Source organism: Puntigrus tetrazona, chromosome 24 (genome assembly GCF_018831695.1).
Source record: "Puntigrus tetrazona isolate hp1 chromosome 24, ASM1883169v1, whole genome shotgun sequence".
Taxonomy (NCBI): Eukaryota; Metazoa; Chordata; class Actinopteri; order Cypriniformes; family Cyprinidae; genus Puntigrus; species Puntigrus tetrazona.
In genome coordinates, this window is record NC_056722.1 from 20,102,979 (window position 1) to 20,116,333 (window position 13,355).

General features: G+C 36.4%; 3 protein-coding genes across 6 annotated transcripts; 2 read left to right on the forward strand and 1 right to left on the reverse strand.

Annotated features, from left to right (window-relative positions):
* Positions 1-75: 75 nt before the first annotated feature.
* apodb (apolipoprotein Db) lies at positions 76-2,203 on the reverse strand. 3 transcript variants are annotated; one of them, XM_043225670.1, is made up of 5 exons: positions 2,098-2,203; positions 1,275-1,405; positions 1,002-1,123; positions 825-910; positions 76-719 (listed from the first exon to the last, which is right to left on the reverse strand). In XM_043225670.1, exons 2-5 carry the CDS (start codon positions 1,389-1,391, stop codon positions 484-486), a joined length of 561 nt encoding a protein of 186 aa, XP_043081605.1. In that variant the 5' UTR covers positions 1,392-1,405; positions 2,098-2,203; the 3' UTR covers positions 76-483. The 3 variants fall into 3 exon arrangements, with proteins under 3 accessions (XP_043081605.1, XP_043081607.1, XP_043081608.1); XM_043225672.1 differs by having other exon boundaries at positions 1,275-1,409; positions 2,098-2,198; XM_043225673.1 differs by having other exon boundaries at positions 1,275-1,414; positions 2,098-2,174.
* A 905-nt stretch (positions 2,204-3,108) lies between these two features.
* mynn (myoneurin) lies at positions 3,109-10,124 on the forward strand. 2 transcript variants are annotated; one of them, XM_043226891.1, is made up of 10 exons: positions 3,123-3,199; positions 3,680-3,719; positions 3,957-4,027; positions 4,132-4,247; positions 5,508-6,925; positions 7,431-7,590; positions 8,071-8,249; positions 8,359-8,442; positions 8,542-8,628; positions 9,190-10,124. In XM_043226891.1, exons 4-10 carry the CDS (start codon positions 4,240-4,242, stop codon positions 9,582-9,584), a joined length of 2,331 nt encoding a protein of 776 aa, XP_043082826.1. In that variant the 5' UTR covers positions 3,123-3,199; positions 3,680-3,719; positions 3,957-4,027; positions 4,132-4,239; the 3' UTR covers positions 9,585-10,124. The 2 variants fall into 2 exon arrangements, with proteins under 2 accessions (XP_043082825.1, XP_043082826.1); XM_043226890.1 differs by having other exon boundaries at positions 3,109-3,199; positions 3,957-4,247.
* Positions 10,125-10,718: 594 nt separating this feature from the next.
* lrrc34 (leucine rich repeat containing 34) lies at positions 10,719-13,302 on the forward strand. The gene is made up of 10 exons (XM_043226913.1): positions 10,719-10,822; positions 10,916-11,028; positions 11,169-11,233; positions 11,319-11,402; positions 11,519-11,647; positions 11,732-11,827; positions 11,930-12,084; positions 12,576-12,731; positions 12,843-12,969; positions 13,061-13,302. Exons 1-10 carry the CDS (start codon positions 10,725-10,727, stop codon positions 13,286-13,288), a joined length of 1,251 nt encoding a protein of 416 aa, XP_043082848.1. The 5' UTR covers positions 10,719-10,724; the 3' UTR covers positions 13,289-13,302.
* Positions 13,303-13,355: the final 53 nt, after the last annotated feature.

Sequence of the window (13,355 nt, forward strand, 5' to 3'; positions counted from 1 at the left end):
TGTATAAGATATTTGCAAATCAAGTCGGTTTATGCATTATTCCATAGAACTATGAAAGAAAAAACATTACTCACATTGCAATAACATAATTCCATTTTAATACAATAAATATCCCAATAAAACTTTTGTACTGACATAAAAGATTCAGAAAAGCGTAGAAAAACAATACGGAAAACATATGCATATCTCAAATTGCTCAAACTGTAGCGTTCATAAAACAAATATTTTTAATGAAATAAAATAATGTCTTAGGAATGACATGACACAGAACTCCATAAGCAAAATCTTCACAAGCGAAGGGCAATGCATTTTATTCATTATTTCATTTTAAAGTTACAACATGCATATAATCATTAGGCTATATCATGTGCTGGCTGGGTACAGACGGTTTTATGCAACATAATTATAATGATAACTCAAACCGTTTTCACCAATATTAGTAAAAGTGAAGGCACCAAATATATATATTTAAGTCTTCGTTGTTTAAAGAGGACTATCGCATCCTTGCTGATCTGTGGGAATCATTTTGCTCACGTCGATGTTGTCACGTGAGAAGTTCTCCTTGGCGTGGTAGATGGCCGCTGCGGGCAGAATGCGTGAGCGTGACAGGATCCAGGCATAGTCCACATGGAAGAGCCGGAGAACATCAGTGCACGAATAAACCAGAGATATGCTGTTGTAATCAGTAGACAGGACCCAGTATGGGGCGTAGGGAGTGACTGCATATATAAAAAAGCAGCAGACAGTCAATTAACAAAAGAACTCTTCAAAAATAGATTAGAATGTGTTGTTTGAAGACAGGCTGAGGATATTCATGGACTTACAGTAGGAGAAACTGACTCCAAGCTTGGCTGGCTCCTTCGGGTCCTGAATGATTGCTGTGCCCTCTGCTTTTCTAATTTTTCCTTTGCTGTTTTATGTATACACACGATTTGATTATGGATAAACGAGGGCGGAAAAAACACTGCTTTCTGCTTTAGTCAAAAGATCTGATTACTCACTAGGTCTGAACGTTGAGAACCTGGACGGTGTTGTCGGGTCTTAGAGCGTAGTTTGCCTCAATGCACTTGCCTTTCTCAAAGGATGCTGGGAGCTTTTCGATCTCATACCACTTTCCGAGGTACTTAGAGGGAAAGGTAAAGCTCATATAAGTGCACTGCACACTGTTAAAGGCGCACTTAACCCCAAAATTAGAAATTAAAATCCTGTCATTATTTTTTCATCCCCATGCCATGATTTTATCTTTAAAATTCATTATATTTGCATAGCCCTACCTTGTTTAGTTCAAAGTTTGGCTGGACCATTGGTGTTGGGCAGGGTCCCCAACGAAATGTCTGAGCAGAGACCAAGGGAAGCAGTAGAGGTACGAGCAACACAGTCGCTGCCTTCATCCTGTCAAGAGCTGCTGTCTCAGCCGGGAGAGAAAATTCAATCAAGAGCTCAGTATGCATTAGTCATTTTCACGTCATGACGATATGTCACAAATAATTATTTGTAAATCGCATTGTCCAATTAGAATTGAGACACTTAGAACTTTTAAAAAGTAAATACAGTAATATTTTCTATTGCTCTGTGCTACATCTGTTAAAGATATGTTTTTTTTCCTGGGGTCTTGTTGGTCTTGAATGTCAGTTTTTTTTTTTGCTGTTAGACCTGCCGGACCTGTTTGCATATGATCATCGCAAGTCACTGGCAAACACGTGCATGTTAGGTATGTTATGAAACTGTGATGTTATGAAATTTTTTAACATTAACTATTGATGAAATGACCTTTTTTGATAAACGTAGTGCTTTCTGTAATGCTAAAACATTTTACATTTTCATTAACAATATATGAACACACTAATAGTCTATACGAACTGCTATAATAGATTTGTTGAATAATTTGCCAGAAAAGATAATTATCGTTGTAGCAGAAGTGATGAAATGTGAGAAGTAGATTTCATTAGTAGTAAATGTTTTTAGACCACGTATTTTACACCCAATATTACAGTTGCACAATACATACAGAACACAGAAAATAGTGATTTATATAATTATGATTAAATATAATATCGCAAAACAGATTTAATAAGAATGCAAAGTAAAAATCAATACCTGTTCTAGATGAACTTGTTGTTAAGCGCAGAGCTGAAGGTGTTGTGTGTGTGCCGGTTCCAGTAAGTGTGCGCTGACAAGAGAGGAGGAGACGCTCATCATGACAGACTGAGATTGTGTTGTAACAAGAAGCAGCTGATTATGTAAATCGATATCATGGGAGCAGCGCTGAAAGGTGTGTGTGCTGCTAAGCAGACTGTGTCTCGATTTTCCTCCATTTTCCCAGACCTTTTATATTAAAACAGTTAAAAAACAGTTAAATGGCTCAGGTTACTACAATCAGTTATAAATGAAGGTTTTGAGTTCATTTATGAAACTGATGATCAGATTTTCCCATGGGCTGTGGCCAGACAATAATAAATCATTTTTGAGTCTAGTAAACAAATGACAATGACATAACCATTTAAAATGATTTGGGTAACCAAGGTAGTCAGTTGTTTATCATTAAACAAATATACCTACAAATATTTTGTATGAAAGTTTGATTCTTCCCCACCCACGCCCAGGATTCAAGCTAAATTTATATTTGCAAACAACCTTTAACCCTTAATGTCTTTTTTTAACACGTGACTGGGGGTGAAAAGATGTTGTTTGGTGACTTTAATCTGTGGAAAAGATTATTCCTCAAAGACCATTCAGAAATGTAATAAATAATATCTGAAATCTGATATTGTGATTGATGAGATCTCTTCACAAGGATAACTGAACTGCGGATGGATGTCGCTGTTGAATCTGGGATCAATACATGGATCGAAAAGGGTGAAAATGTCACCTGAAAATGTTAAATTGAATCTTTTTTTGGCTTTTTGACTTTCAGTTGTAGCCAAATTGAAAATAAAGTACACATTCCCAAAATAGCATTTACATTTAGCAATGAAGTAAGCCGCTTTGGTCTTTGAATGCAAGCGTTTCTGGACATAATGTGTCCGTTCACATGCACGGTTTTGTGAGTGTGGCTCCACCTAGTGGTCACAGCTGTCATTTCGTTTCAAACACCGGAAAGAATTCAGACGGGAGGATATTACGTCACCGACTAAATCCCCTTGAAGACCTCGAAAATGGCCGTCAAAGCAAAGAGATTTTAATCTACTGTCGGAATAACGTGAGACCTGAATTTTTATTAAAAAATCCTATTTAACTTTATATTTATTAATCAAATAATTTAAATAATTGTGGCACGACTCGGTGTTGTGTTTGTAATATGTAGAGCGAGCCTGCGAATTACGGATCGCGCTCTACCGGATCGAGCATTTTCGAAATAAGAGCCCTTTGTTTTGCATGTCAAAATTACAAACACTACTATCCGCATCCATTCAGAAAACAATGAACTTAGCGATTTTTTGCGCATATTTACGACTAGAATTATTGGGTGCATTATAATATTTTGAGCGGCCTTTAATGTTGATAGTTTGTCAGCTAGCTCGTTATTGCAGCCAACTTTTGAGGAATGGGCGGGAACTTTTATTTTCCTTAACTGATGTTGTCTAGTCTAAACTGTCGCTGATTTTATATTGAGTTATTGGTTAATTCATATGTGCACATGTTCTTTATTTTTACATGCATGTGTGTTTCATTTAAACAGGTTTTTGGGTGTGGTTTAAACCATTATAAATTTACGTGCGGTAAGTGATTTATTTTTGTTATTTTGTTTAATGCTTACAAAATGAGTGCATGTAAAATAGGGTCATTATTAGGTCCTAGTTCGCTCAAAATGGAAATATTTAATCATGTATTCATGTTGTCCACCATTATGTAGTTCCGCACCTTTATTGCTAGAACTTACCACTTTTATTATATAGAAAGAGGATGGACTACAAATGAATAATGGCTGATGTTATGAGATGTTCTTGACATTGCAGGTTGCTCCTTTTCCACGTCATGCCACATATCACTCACAGTGAGTTTCTTCTGGAGCAGCTGAAGAGGCAACGTGAGAGAAGCTTTCTGTGTGACTGCACAGTAGTAATAGGACAGTCTCAATATAATGCACACCACAATGTTCTGGCAGCCTTTAGCGAGTATTTCTCTACGCAGTCTATTGATGCCGGAAAGGAGAATGCCACCATAACTTTGGACCCAGAGTTGGTGAGCGGGACAGTGTTTGAAAAACTACTAACTTATATTTACACCGGAGACTTGAGTATGGACAGGTGAGTTTATCTGTACGTTTTTTGTTTTATATATATATATATACATATATGTAGTGTTATCTGTGTTTATATGTACTGTCCCTATGATGCCTGAAAATATTTACATCCTCAAAAAAATTTAAATAAACAATTTTACATTTTCAGTCATTTTAAGCATGGAACAGGCGTAATGTAAATTAATTAAAATAGTTAAAAATTCATAATTTTGACAAAAAAATGTTTTTGACTTTTTCCTTAATTATATCTTTTAATTTTAATATTAAATACACTTAAACATATGTGAAATATTAATATATTTATATATTGTATTGATATAAATATTGAGCTGATTAAATATTTAATTGCAGAGTAAATTATATTTACTGCTGAAAAAATGCCATTATTTGTCAAATTTCTTTGCTTGACGGTGTAACATATGTAAATGTGTACTGGAAATTGCAATGAAGAGATCCAGGTCTTTCAGTAAAATTGTTTTCATTTAAAATAAATCATGATAACTATTACAGATTAAATGAGTATATTCTGTTAAAATTTGAAGAGAGTAATCCAAAATCAATGTATATTAATCTTTAGAATTTAAAAGACATGCCTTTGGAGCATGTAATGCGAGCAGAGGAAAAGGAGAAGGAAAAGCCTATTGGAATAATATCAATAAAGAATTCCTCTTAGAACATCTCAAGATGGTTGTGTCTGATTGATAGGCATCAAAGGAATTTACCCATTGTGTCATACATCTGGGCACATGTTTTTTCTCTACCTAAATCACTTGCAGTCAAAGCAATCGTAACGTTGATATAACCTGTAAAAGGCAGTAGGTAGAAGTCAGATAAAAATAGAAACATTGTTGAGATATGTCAATTCTAAAAGTAAATACTTCATCAGTGGAATATGAAGTTTTAATTGATCATAATAAACAGGAATAAATAAATTATACTTCAGTATATAATTTTTAGGAGTAATTATGTGAAGTGTTAAAAATAATCATAATAAATAAATGTAACATAGAAATGAAAATGAAAAATATAGCAACATTGAAGGTCATTGAAAAAAGAGTTTTATAAAGTTTTGGATATTTTTTCTATTATATAATATGAATGTTTAGTTTTACTCAACCATGATCTGTTTAATTTTATACTGGACAATGACCTGTTTAACTTGCTAAATATTTCCTTTATCTTAAACTTTATCTTTGTTGGTTAAAACTAATACATATTTCTGGTGCATACCGTATTATAAATTCCTGTGCTTTGTTGTCCACAGAGAAGAAATTGAAAGCGTTCAGAAAGCTGCATCTTATCTTGGGATGCCCGAGGTTGTGGCTCGTTGTACACTAACTCAAGATGACATGAAATTTGGTGGCTCGCCCACAAGACAAGCGGAGTACGAAGATCCACGTTCCCCCTTGAGTCCAGATGACTACGAACCTTTAGAGCCGATCGCCGAGGTGGAGGAACGGGAGTGGTTGAGGGGAAAAAAGGAAGAGGGGTTACAGGATGATCCCACCTCTATGGATGAAGCCCAGTCGTCCAGCGAACAGACGCCGCAGAGAAGTGGCAGCAAGAGGGGGAGGAAACCCAAAACTAGGCTATATGAAGATGATGTTGAGAGTGAGATCATTACTGCTCACAGAGGCAGAGGGAGAGGTCGTGGGAGACCGAGAGGTCGTCCTCGAGTAAGACCGTTGACTTCTGAATCAACTGAACAGTCTCCAGTGCAGCAAACCACAAGCCCGAACAGCAGCTCAGTAGCGAGAGGAACTGGAAGACCAAGAGGTCGTCCACGGGTTAGACCGCTGTCCACTGAAAGAGATGATACTGGAAATGCTGAAGATGAGTCTGTAGCAACCAAGGATCAAGAAGAGGACAGTTCTGCTCACAAAAAAGAGCATCCACGAAATAGACCACTATCATCTGGTGCAGAAGGAGACAATGGAGATGATGAACTAGGAGACACCCAACAAACAGAAGTTGTTGAAGAAGATTCAGTGAATGCCGGTGAGGAAGATGATCATCGGGTGAAGACAGATGTGGAAAACCCAGAAGGAGTTCCTTTAAAACGAGGGAGAGGAAGACCACGAATTAAGCCGTTAACCACAGAGAACCAAACTACAAACGCTGAGAACACAACTACAAACACAGAAGACGGCTCTGAACCAGCAAAGACGAAAGAGAATGAGGGGACTGGCCGTAAAAGAGGCAGACCTCGATCCAAACCTCTTTTTTCTGAGGCACCTGAACTTTCAAATCCAACAGAGAACAGTGGAGAAGAAGCTAGTGGAGAAATAAACCAAGACACTGAGAAGCACACCGAAGAAGGCTCATCTCAAGGCACAGAGGATTCAGAGTCAAATCCTGCCAAGAAGGTCCGCACCAGCAGCAGAAAGAGAAGCTTGAGTAGAAAGCTAAAAGAAAGCCAAGCTAGTAATGAGGAAGAAGACAACGCAGAGGATGAAGAATTTGGTAATGACAATGAGGATTGGGGAGGAGAAGAGGAAGTGAAGCCTTTGCAGGACAAACACAGGCCTATTTGTAACGTCTGCGGGAACCTCTTCTCAGAGATGAGCAGCCTGCGCAGACACATGCGCATACACAAGGGCCTCAAACCCTATCAGTGCCAGCTCTGTACCCGCTCCTTCAGACAGGGCAACCAGCTGAAGACCCACATGCGCATACACACAGGTATCATTCTCACATGTAGAGGGTACAATCCTTCATGAATGTGTCTTTAGTTCCATAGTTTTGATGACAAAAAATGTGGAACTATAGTATGAAATGTGCATAATGTTGATTTGATAGAAATGCAGTGATCTGTACTATTTTTTAAAATATTATTGAAATATAAAATATATATATTTTAATGTTAATATATTGTAAAATGTAATTAATTCCTGCTGGGGCGTAGCTGAATTTTCAACATCATTACTCCAGTTTGTCACGTGATTTATACTAATATGCTTATTTGCTGCTCAAGAAACAATATTATTATTTTCCTTTATTATTGTTACATTGAAAGCCAATGTGCTGCTTAATATTATTGTGAAAGCTTTTACTTTTACTTTTTTAAAAAGTATACTATTTTAATACAATTTTAAAAAAGCAGTGTTTATTTTGAATTTTTTTTTTCTTGCCTAATTTTGGTTCTAGAATAACTTGTGGAGTGATTCATGTAGTATTTTGTCTTCAGGAGAGAAGCCCTTCAGTTGTACATCTTGTGAGGCACGTTTTGCTCAGAAATGTCAGCTGGTCTATCATTGCCGCATGCACCACGGGGAAGAAAAGCCGCATAAATGTGATTTCTGTGGAGCAGCTTTCGCCACTTCTAGCAATCTGAAAATTCACATAAGGTATGTGTAGTGCAATTCATGCACAATATTACAATCAGATTTCATACAACCTGATCTGCTTTCCAAAACCTTCCCTATTTCTCAGTATTTTTATTATTTGATTTAATAAAATTATTACTATTAGAGATTTTCTAGAGTTTTATTTTGTAGAATTCATACTTTGGTTTTTTTAGTATTAAATTTAATTATTTTTAGTGATGCTATAAATGACCCTGACAATCATTGGAAAACATTTATAATGAATATTTTGCTTTAGTCCACTGATTTATTGTTTTAATGTTGATTGTAAATTGTTGATGTAAAGAGACAACTAATATGTAAAACTGACTGTCCATATCTATTTTTGGACACTTAAACATGAAAAAAAAAAAAAAAAATTGTATTTGTCAGTATACTGTATATTTGTTTTCCAGTTAAAATATCTATAAAATGATAAATAATAAATTAGGAGAATAAACATTTCCATTAACTTTCATTAAGGAAGCACAGTGGAGAGAAGCCGTATGAGTGTGGAGAATGTGGGAAGCGCTTCACACAGGCCAGTACTCTGATGTACCACAAGCGCCGACACACAGGGGAGAAACCCTACATCTGTGACACCTGCGGCATGGCTTTCGCTGTTTCCAGCTCTCTCATCGCTCACACCAGGAAACACACTGGTGGGTTTGTGATGCACTCAACCTTCTCTGTAGCGTTTTGCTAACATATCAACGCCACGAGGAGTTTGTGTTTAATGAATGTTTTGGGGTTTTTTGCCTTCCGTTTTAGGTGTGACCCCATATATATGCTTGGACTGCGGAAAACCTTGCTTAACCGCTGGGGAACTTCGAAAACATATGGACATCCACAATGGTAAATTTAGTTATTAAATGAAAGCTTTCCATTTTTCAAAATGGAAACCTTGCAGGAATATGTACAGATACATGTTTCTCTATGTCCTTTTGCCTGTAGGATCGAGAAAAGTGAGGTGCAACCTGTGTGGGAACATGTTTTCAGACATATATAGCTTGAAGAAGCACAGCATTTTGAAGCATAACGGTGTGTTATTTTAATGTTTTTTTTTTTCTGATTATTATTAAACTATTAAAAAGTTGTTGTTTTTTTACATTTGTCATCAGAAAGGCTGCATTTATTTAATTTAAAAATGCAGTATAAACAGTAATATCATTAAACGTTATTCCAATTTAAAAGAACCGTTTTGTATATTGTTGTTCCTCTGCTAGCAAAGCTGAATTTTCAGCATCATTACTTCAGCCTTTGGTATCACATGGTCCTTCAGAAATCATTTTAAAATATTAATTTGCTGTTACAATCAATGTCCGTTACTTTGATGCTTAATATTTTTGTGGAAACTATTGATGCACCATCATTCAAAAGTTTTGAATAAGCAAGAAATACTTTAGTTCAGCAAGGATGCATTAATTGTGACATTAAAGAGCTATGATACAAAACATTTTTGTTTAAAATAAATGCTGATCTTTTGAACTTCCTGTTCTTCAAAGAAGCTTAAAATGTATCAAATGACTTTTTACCAGTTGTATCTTTACAACTTAATCTATTCATCCATCTTAATATCTATTTTTAAAACATATTTTTCAGCTCTTCCAGGCCAAGAGCAGCAGGCTCCTCTGAAAACAGATCCGACACAGTGTCCTCTCAACATCCCCATTGACCACCAGGGCCTGATTGCACGCGTTCGGTCTGCCCTTGTCGATTCCCAAGACCACGAAATTCAGATGGAGCCCCCGTTGCCGATTTTGCCCCCGGAAACCTCACTTATTATCCAGCAGTCAGAGCCTCAGATGATCATACAGCATGCAGACGGCACAGAGCCCTCCATGATCTTCCAGCATGCAGAATCGTCCGAAGCACCCGTTCTCATCCAACACGGAGAGTCTGGCGAGCAAGTGAGCTACGTAGTGGAACAGTATGAAATCCCAGGAACCGCTGAGATGGAGCACACGCAGATTGTCATCGTTCAGACCATTGATTAAAAACAAACCAGCTTTTACTTCCATTTTAAATGTGTTTTCAGTGAAGACTGAGTTTGGGATCAGTCTCGCCCGCGTGAAAGCATTTTGTCACAAACATCCCCTGTCTCAGCATTTGAAAGATGAACTCTTAGCAGATATGTTATACAAAGCTATTGTGTGACTATATGAGGCTTCTCCTCTGTTGTTTTTTCTTAATTAAGTGTAATGTCATATTCAGAGCAGAATCTGGATCGTTAAAGGCAAAAAGTATTTTCTGAAATGAAGGGAAGGCCCTGTAATATAAAAGCTGTGCTTAAAAATGCATTTTGGTTCATTTAAAAATACTTTTCTATTTAATTGAAAGGACAGTGCGGCTATACATTACAACTGACCTGGTCATTCTGATATTTTGAACTATGCGTTTGTCTTTTAGAAGTTTGACATGTAAATACCTATAATGTTATATGACCCAGTCTCTGAACAATTTCATATATGATATCAAATCATTTGGATCCTCTAACAAACTGGGAACGTTTTATAATAAATCATCTCACGTCTGAATGTTTGTTGTTGTTGATATATAAGTTAGAGTAATGCAGAATGAATGAATCCGGTGAAAAACACAGGCGTATTTTTCTCTGTACCAAGTAGTAAAAAAAGAGTTTTTATATTTGAGTGATTCATCAACTAGGGGAATTATTTTGTCCCCTAGGATGGTTCTATCATTAATTGTAGTTTACTCCGACTTAATTTTAAGAGTGTTAAATATACAATAACTTTTTTTGGGGGGGATGTTGATGTTGAGACATGTTACATTTTTATTTCCACCTTATCAAATAAATATATATATATATATATATATATATATATATATATATATATATATATATATATATCAACAACTTATGAATGATTATATAATATCATTCATAAGTTGAGACTTTGTGTAGGCTAATACATTCATAAAGAACATAAACTGAATTATTTTATATGTATGTTTCACTTACTATCGATTACGTATATCATTTTATACACATCTTCGTTGCTGTTACTCTATAAATCGCAGACGACCTGAAGAGGGCGCCATTGCGCAAATGCGTTCTATCAAAGACCGTTCTACGTCGCTTGGCTCTGTTACCATGGCAACATAAAGCTTGAAACATGGAGGAGCTTCAGAATCGATATTTATCTGTTTGCGCCGAAGTTCAGCGGCCTCCAAATACATGTGTTTTGGAAGTCTTGGAAGACAACATTAGTAGGTTGGTTTGGAAAGATTATAATACAGTATGAGTGTGAGCAGTCGTTTGGACTTTTGTGTAAATGAATGGTGTTTTTTTATTTGTTAAATTCAGTGATGGCTCGCTCAAACTGAACGGTAATGATCAACTGAAGCATGGAGACAGATTGACAGATGATGATATGCTGGTCTTGTCAAAAACATTCGTGGGAAATTCGGCTATAAAGGGTAAATATTAACTCGTCCTACCCAGACTTGTAGGTCATGCAAATCATAAACTATTGCACATATTTACAAGTTTATTGTAACCTATACCTGAATCAAGAAGCTCTACTTTAAACTGAACTTAAAGTTAAATGTCATTGCAGGTATAGACCTTAGATACAACAATATCACAGATAATGGAGCTGTTTATGTCGCACATCTCATTCAGGTACTGTTTGTCATCAGTGTTTCACATTATGTTTATATTTTAAGCATACTACTCACACTTTAAAGGAATATTGTAATTTTAACAGGCGAGTGAGTCCCTTCGGTCTCTTGATCTGATGTGTAATGACATTGAGGCAGATGGTGCAGAAGTGATAGCAAAAAGTTTGCACGTAAGTGTGGCTAATTTAGAATTAATGTTAAAATTCCTCTGTACAGTAATTATAGGAGTTAAATTAATGCCAATATTTATCACAATTTTACCATTTAAGTTCTGCTAATTTCACAGAAAAACAAAAGTCTGAAGATGATCAGAATGACAGGAAATAAGATTGGAAATAAAGGTGCCATGCAACTGGCTGCCATGTTGCAGATCAACTCTACCCTAGAAGAAATAGACATCTCAGACTGTGATTTGGTGAGTTTGTCGAGTAAAATTCGAACATTTGAGATTTTGTCCGTTTGAATTAAAGTACTGTGTTTTTTTGGTTTTTTTTACTAGGCTACAGAAAGTGTAATAGCGTTTGCCATTGTCCTTAAGAATAACAGACGAATCCGTGCTATTAATGTTAGCCGACCTCTTCTTTTCAGTCTTCAGGTATGTTTTTTTAGAAAAACTGCTTTGAAATGCATACTTTTTATTATTATTTTTTTTGTAAAAGTCTTGTTTTTGTAATAATAATCTTAACTTAAATGATAGGAGGAAACAACAGTCCATATGGCACAGATGCTGGTGGTAAATAAGACACTGAGGGAGCTGCACTTGGGAAAACATGACATGACTGATACTGGCGTGGAGAGGCTGTGTGAAGCACTGAAGTTAAACGTCTCTCTACGCTACTTGAATCTTCACTGGTACATGCTCACTCACATAATTGTCTTATTCATGACTCTAAAGGGATGGTTCACACAAAAAAGACAATTCAGTTATTGTTTACTCTCCCTTAATTCTTTTGAAAACTGTGGGGTTTTTTTGAAAAAGTGTTTTCAGTTGCTGGCGACCATGCCTTTCCACCATCATTGTATGACATAGAGGAACTCAGACATGACAGTTCTTTTGTGCTCCACAGAAAATTTCACCTTCATTTATATAGCGCTTTATGCAATACAGATTGTTTCAAAGGAGCTTCGAGGAGTAATAAACAGGAAAATAACATCAAATTTCATCAAATTGTAATTCTGCTGCAAAGAAGCCACAAAGACAGTAGTGACATTATTCAGCTTAAGTTTGTTGATTGTGTTCAGTATTGATTCATTTCAGTTCAACAAACGTGTAAAGTTCATCGGTTATGAAACGCTTAAAAGATGGTCATGAGAGAAATTATAATTTCTGTGTTTTTTAACAGTAACAGAATCGCACGGGATGGAGCCAAATGCTTATCTGAGGTCCTGAAACAAAATCCCTCTTTGGAGATTCTAGATCTTTCTTCCAATCGCATTGAAGATGATGGTGCAGCGTATCTAAGTGAAGCTATCAAGCTGCCACACAGCAAACTCAAAGCGTTAGTGTACTTTACTTACAAAACAACCCTATTAAACTTCAATTAATTTCAACATTGAACTATATCCTTTGTTTGCGCTGACCAGCTTACGTCATCATTTTTGCCTTCTAGACTGTCTGTTACAAGCAACAACATTGGAAAGGAAGGTCTTATGTCCCTCAGTGAGGCAATGAAATTGAATTCCCGTCTCACACACATTTATATCTGGGGGAACAAACTTGAGGAGCCGGTTTGCATGGTGAGATTCCACAAATCATTAAATGATCAGGTAAAGTGTTCAACTAGTGGTCATTAAAATGTCTTGATGTTGTCTCTACATGTATAATCAGGCTTTCTCTCGGCTGATAAGCAGCGGGCGGCTTTTGGAGAAGAACACAGATGTTTTTCCCTATGAGGTGGACAATCATGTTTTTCTAGCAGAAGCATCTCATGGTTTACGCAGGCATTACTATTGGACATCCAGATATGGGGAATATGAAGACTCAAGTAATTCAGCTCTGGCCCTGATGGCATCCGATTCATTGGCTCTGGACGTCTATCCAGACTCACATTCATGATTCACCATTTTGTCCAAAAGTGCATGTTGTGACAGATTAAGACCAAACTTGATTGTGATTTTTTGTT

Excerpts from the sequence above, each read along its gene's own strand:
- lrrc34 (XM_043226913.1), top strand. The coding sequence starts at position 10,725 with ATGGAGGAGCTTCAGAATCGATATTTATCTGTTTGCGCCGAAGTTCAG. Across the intron at positions 10,823-10,915 it reads TTGGAAGACAACATTAGTAG|TGATGGCTCGCTCAAACTGA; the intron begins GTTGGTTTGGAA and ends TGTTAAATTCAG. Across the intron at positions 12,085-12,575 it reads CGCTACTTGAATCTTCACTG|TAACAGAATCGCACGGGATG; the intron begins GTACATGCTCAC and ends GTTTTTTAACAG.
- mynn (XM_043226890.1), top strand. The coding sequence starts at position 3,976 with ATGCCACATATCACTCACAGTGAGTTTCTTCTGGAGCAGCTGAAGAGG. Across the intron at positions 7,591-8,070 it reads AATCTGAAAATTCACATAAG|GAAGCACAGTGGAGAGAAGC; the intron begins GTATGTGTAGTG and ends ACTTTCATTAAG. Across the intron at positions 8,250-8,358 it reads TCACACCAGGAAACACACTG|GTGTGACCCCATATATATGC; the intron begins GTGGGTTTGTGA and ends CTTCCGTTTTAG.
- apodb (XM_043225670.1), bottom strand. The coding sequence starts at position 1,391 with ATGAAGGCAGCGACTGTGTTGCTCGTACCTCTACTGCTTCCCTTGGTC. Across the intron at positions 1,124-1,274 it reads CAAACTTTGAACTAAACAAG|TACCTCGGAAAGTGGTATGA; the intron begins GTAGGGCTATGC and ends TTTCCCTCTAAG. Across the intron at positions 720-824 it reads TGGAGTCAGTTTCTCCTACT|TCACTCCCTACGCCCCATAC; the intron begins GTAAGTCCATGA and ends TTATATATGCAG.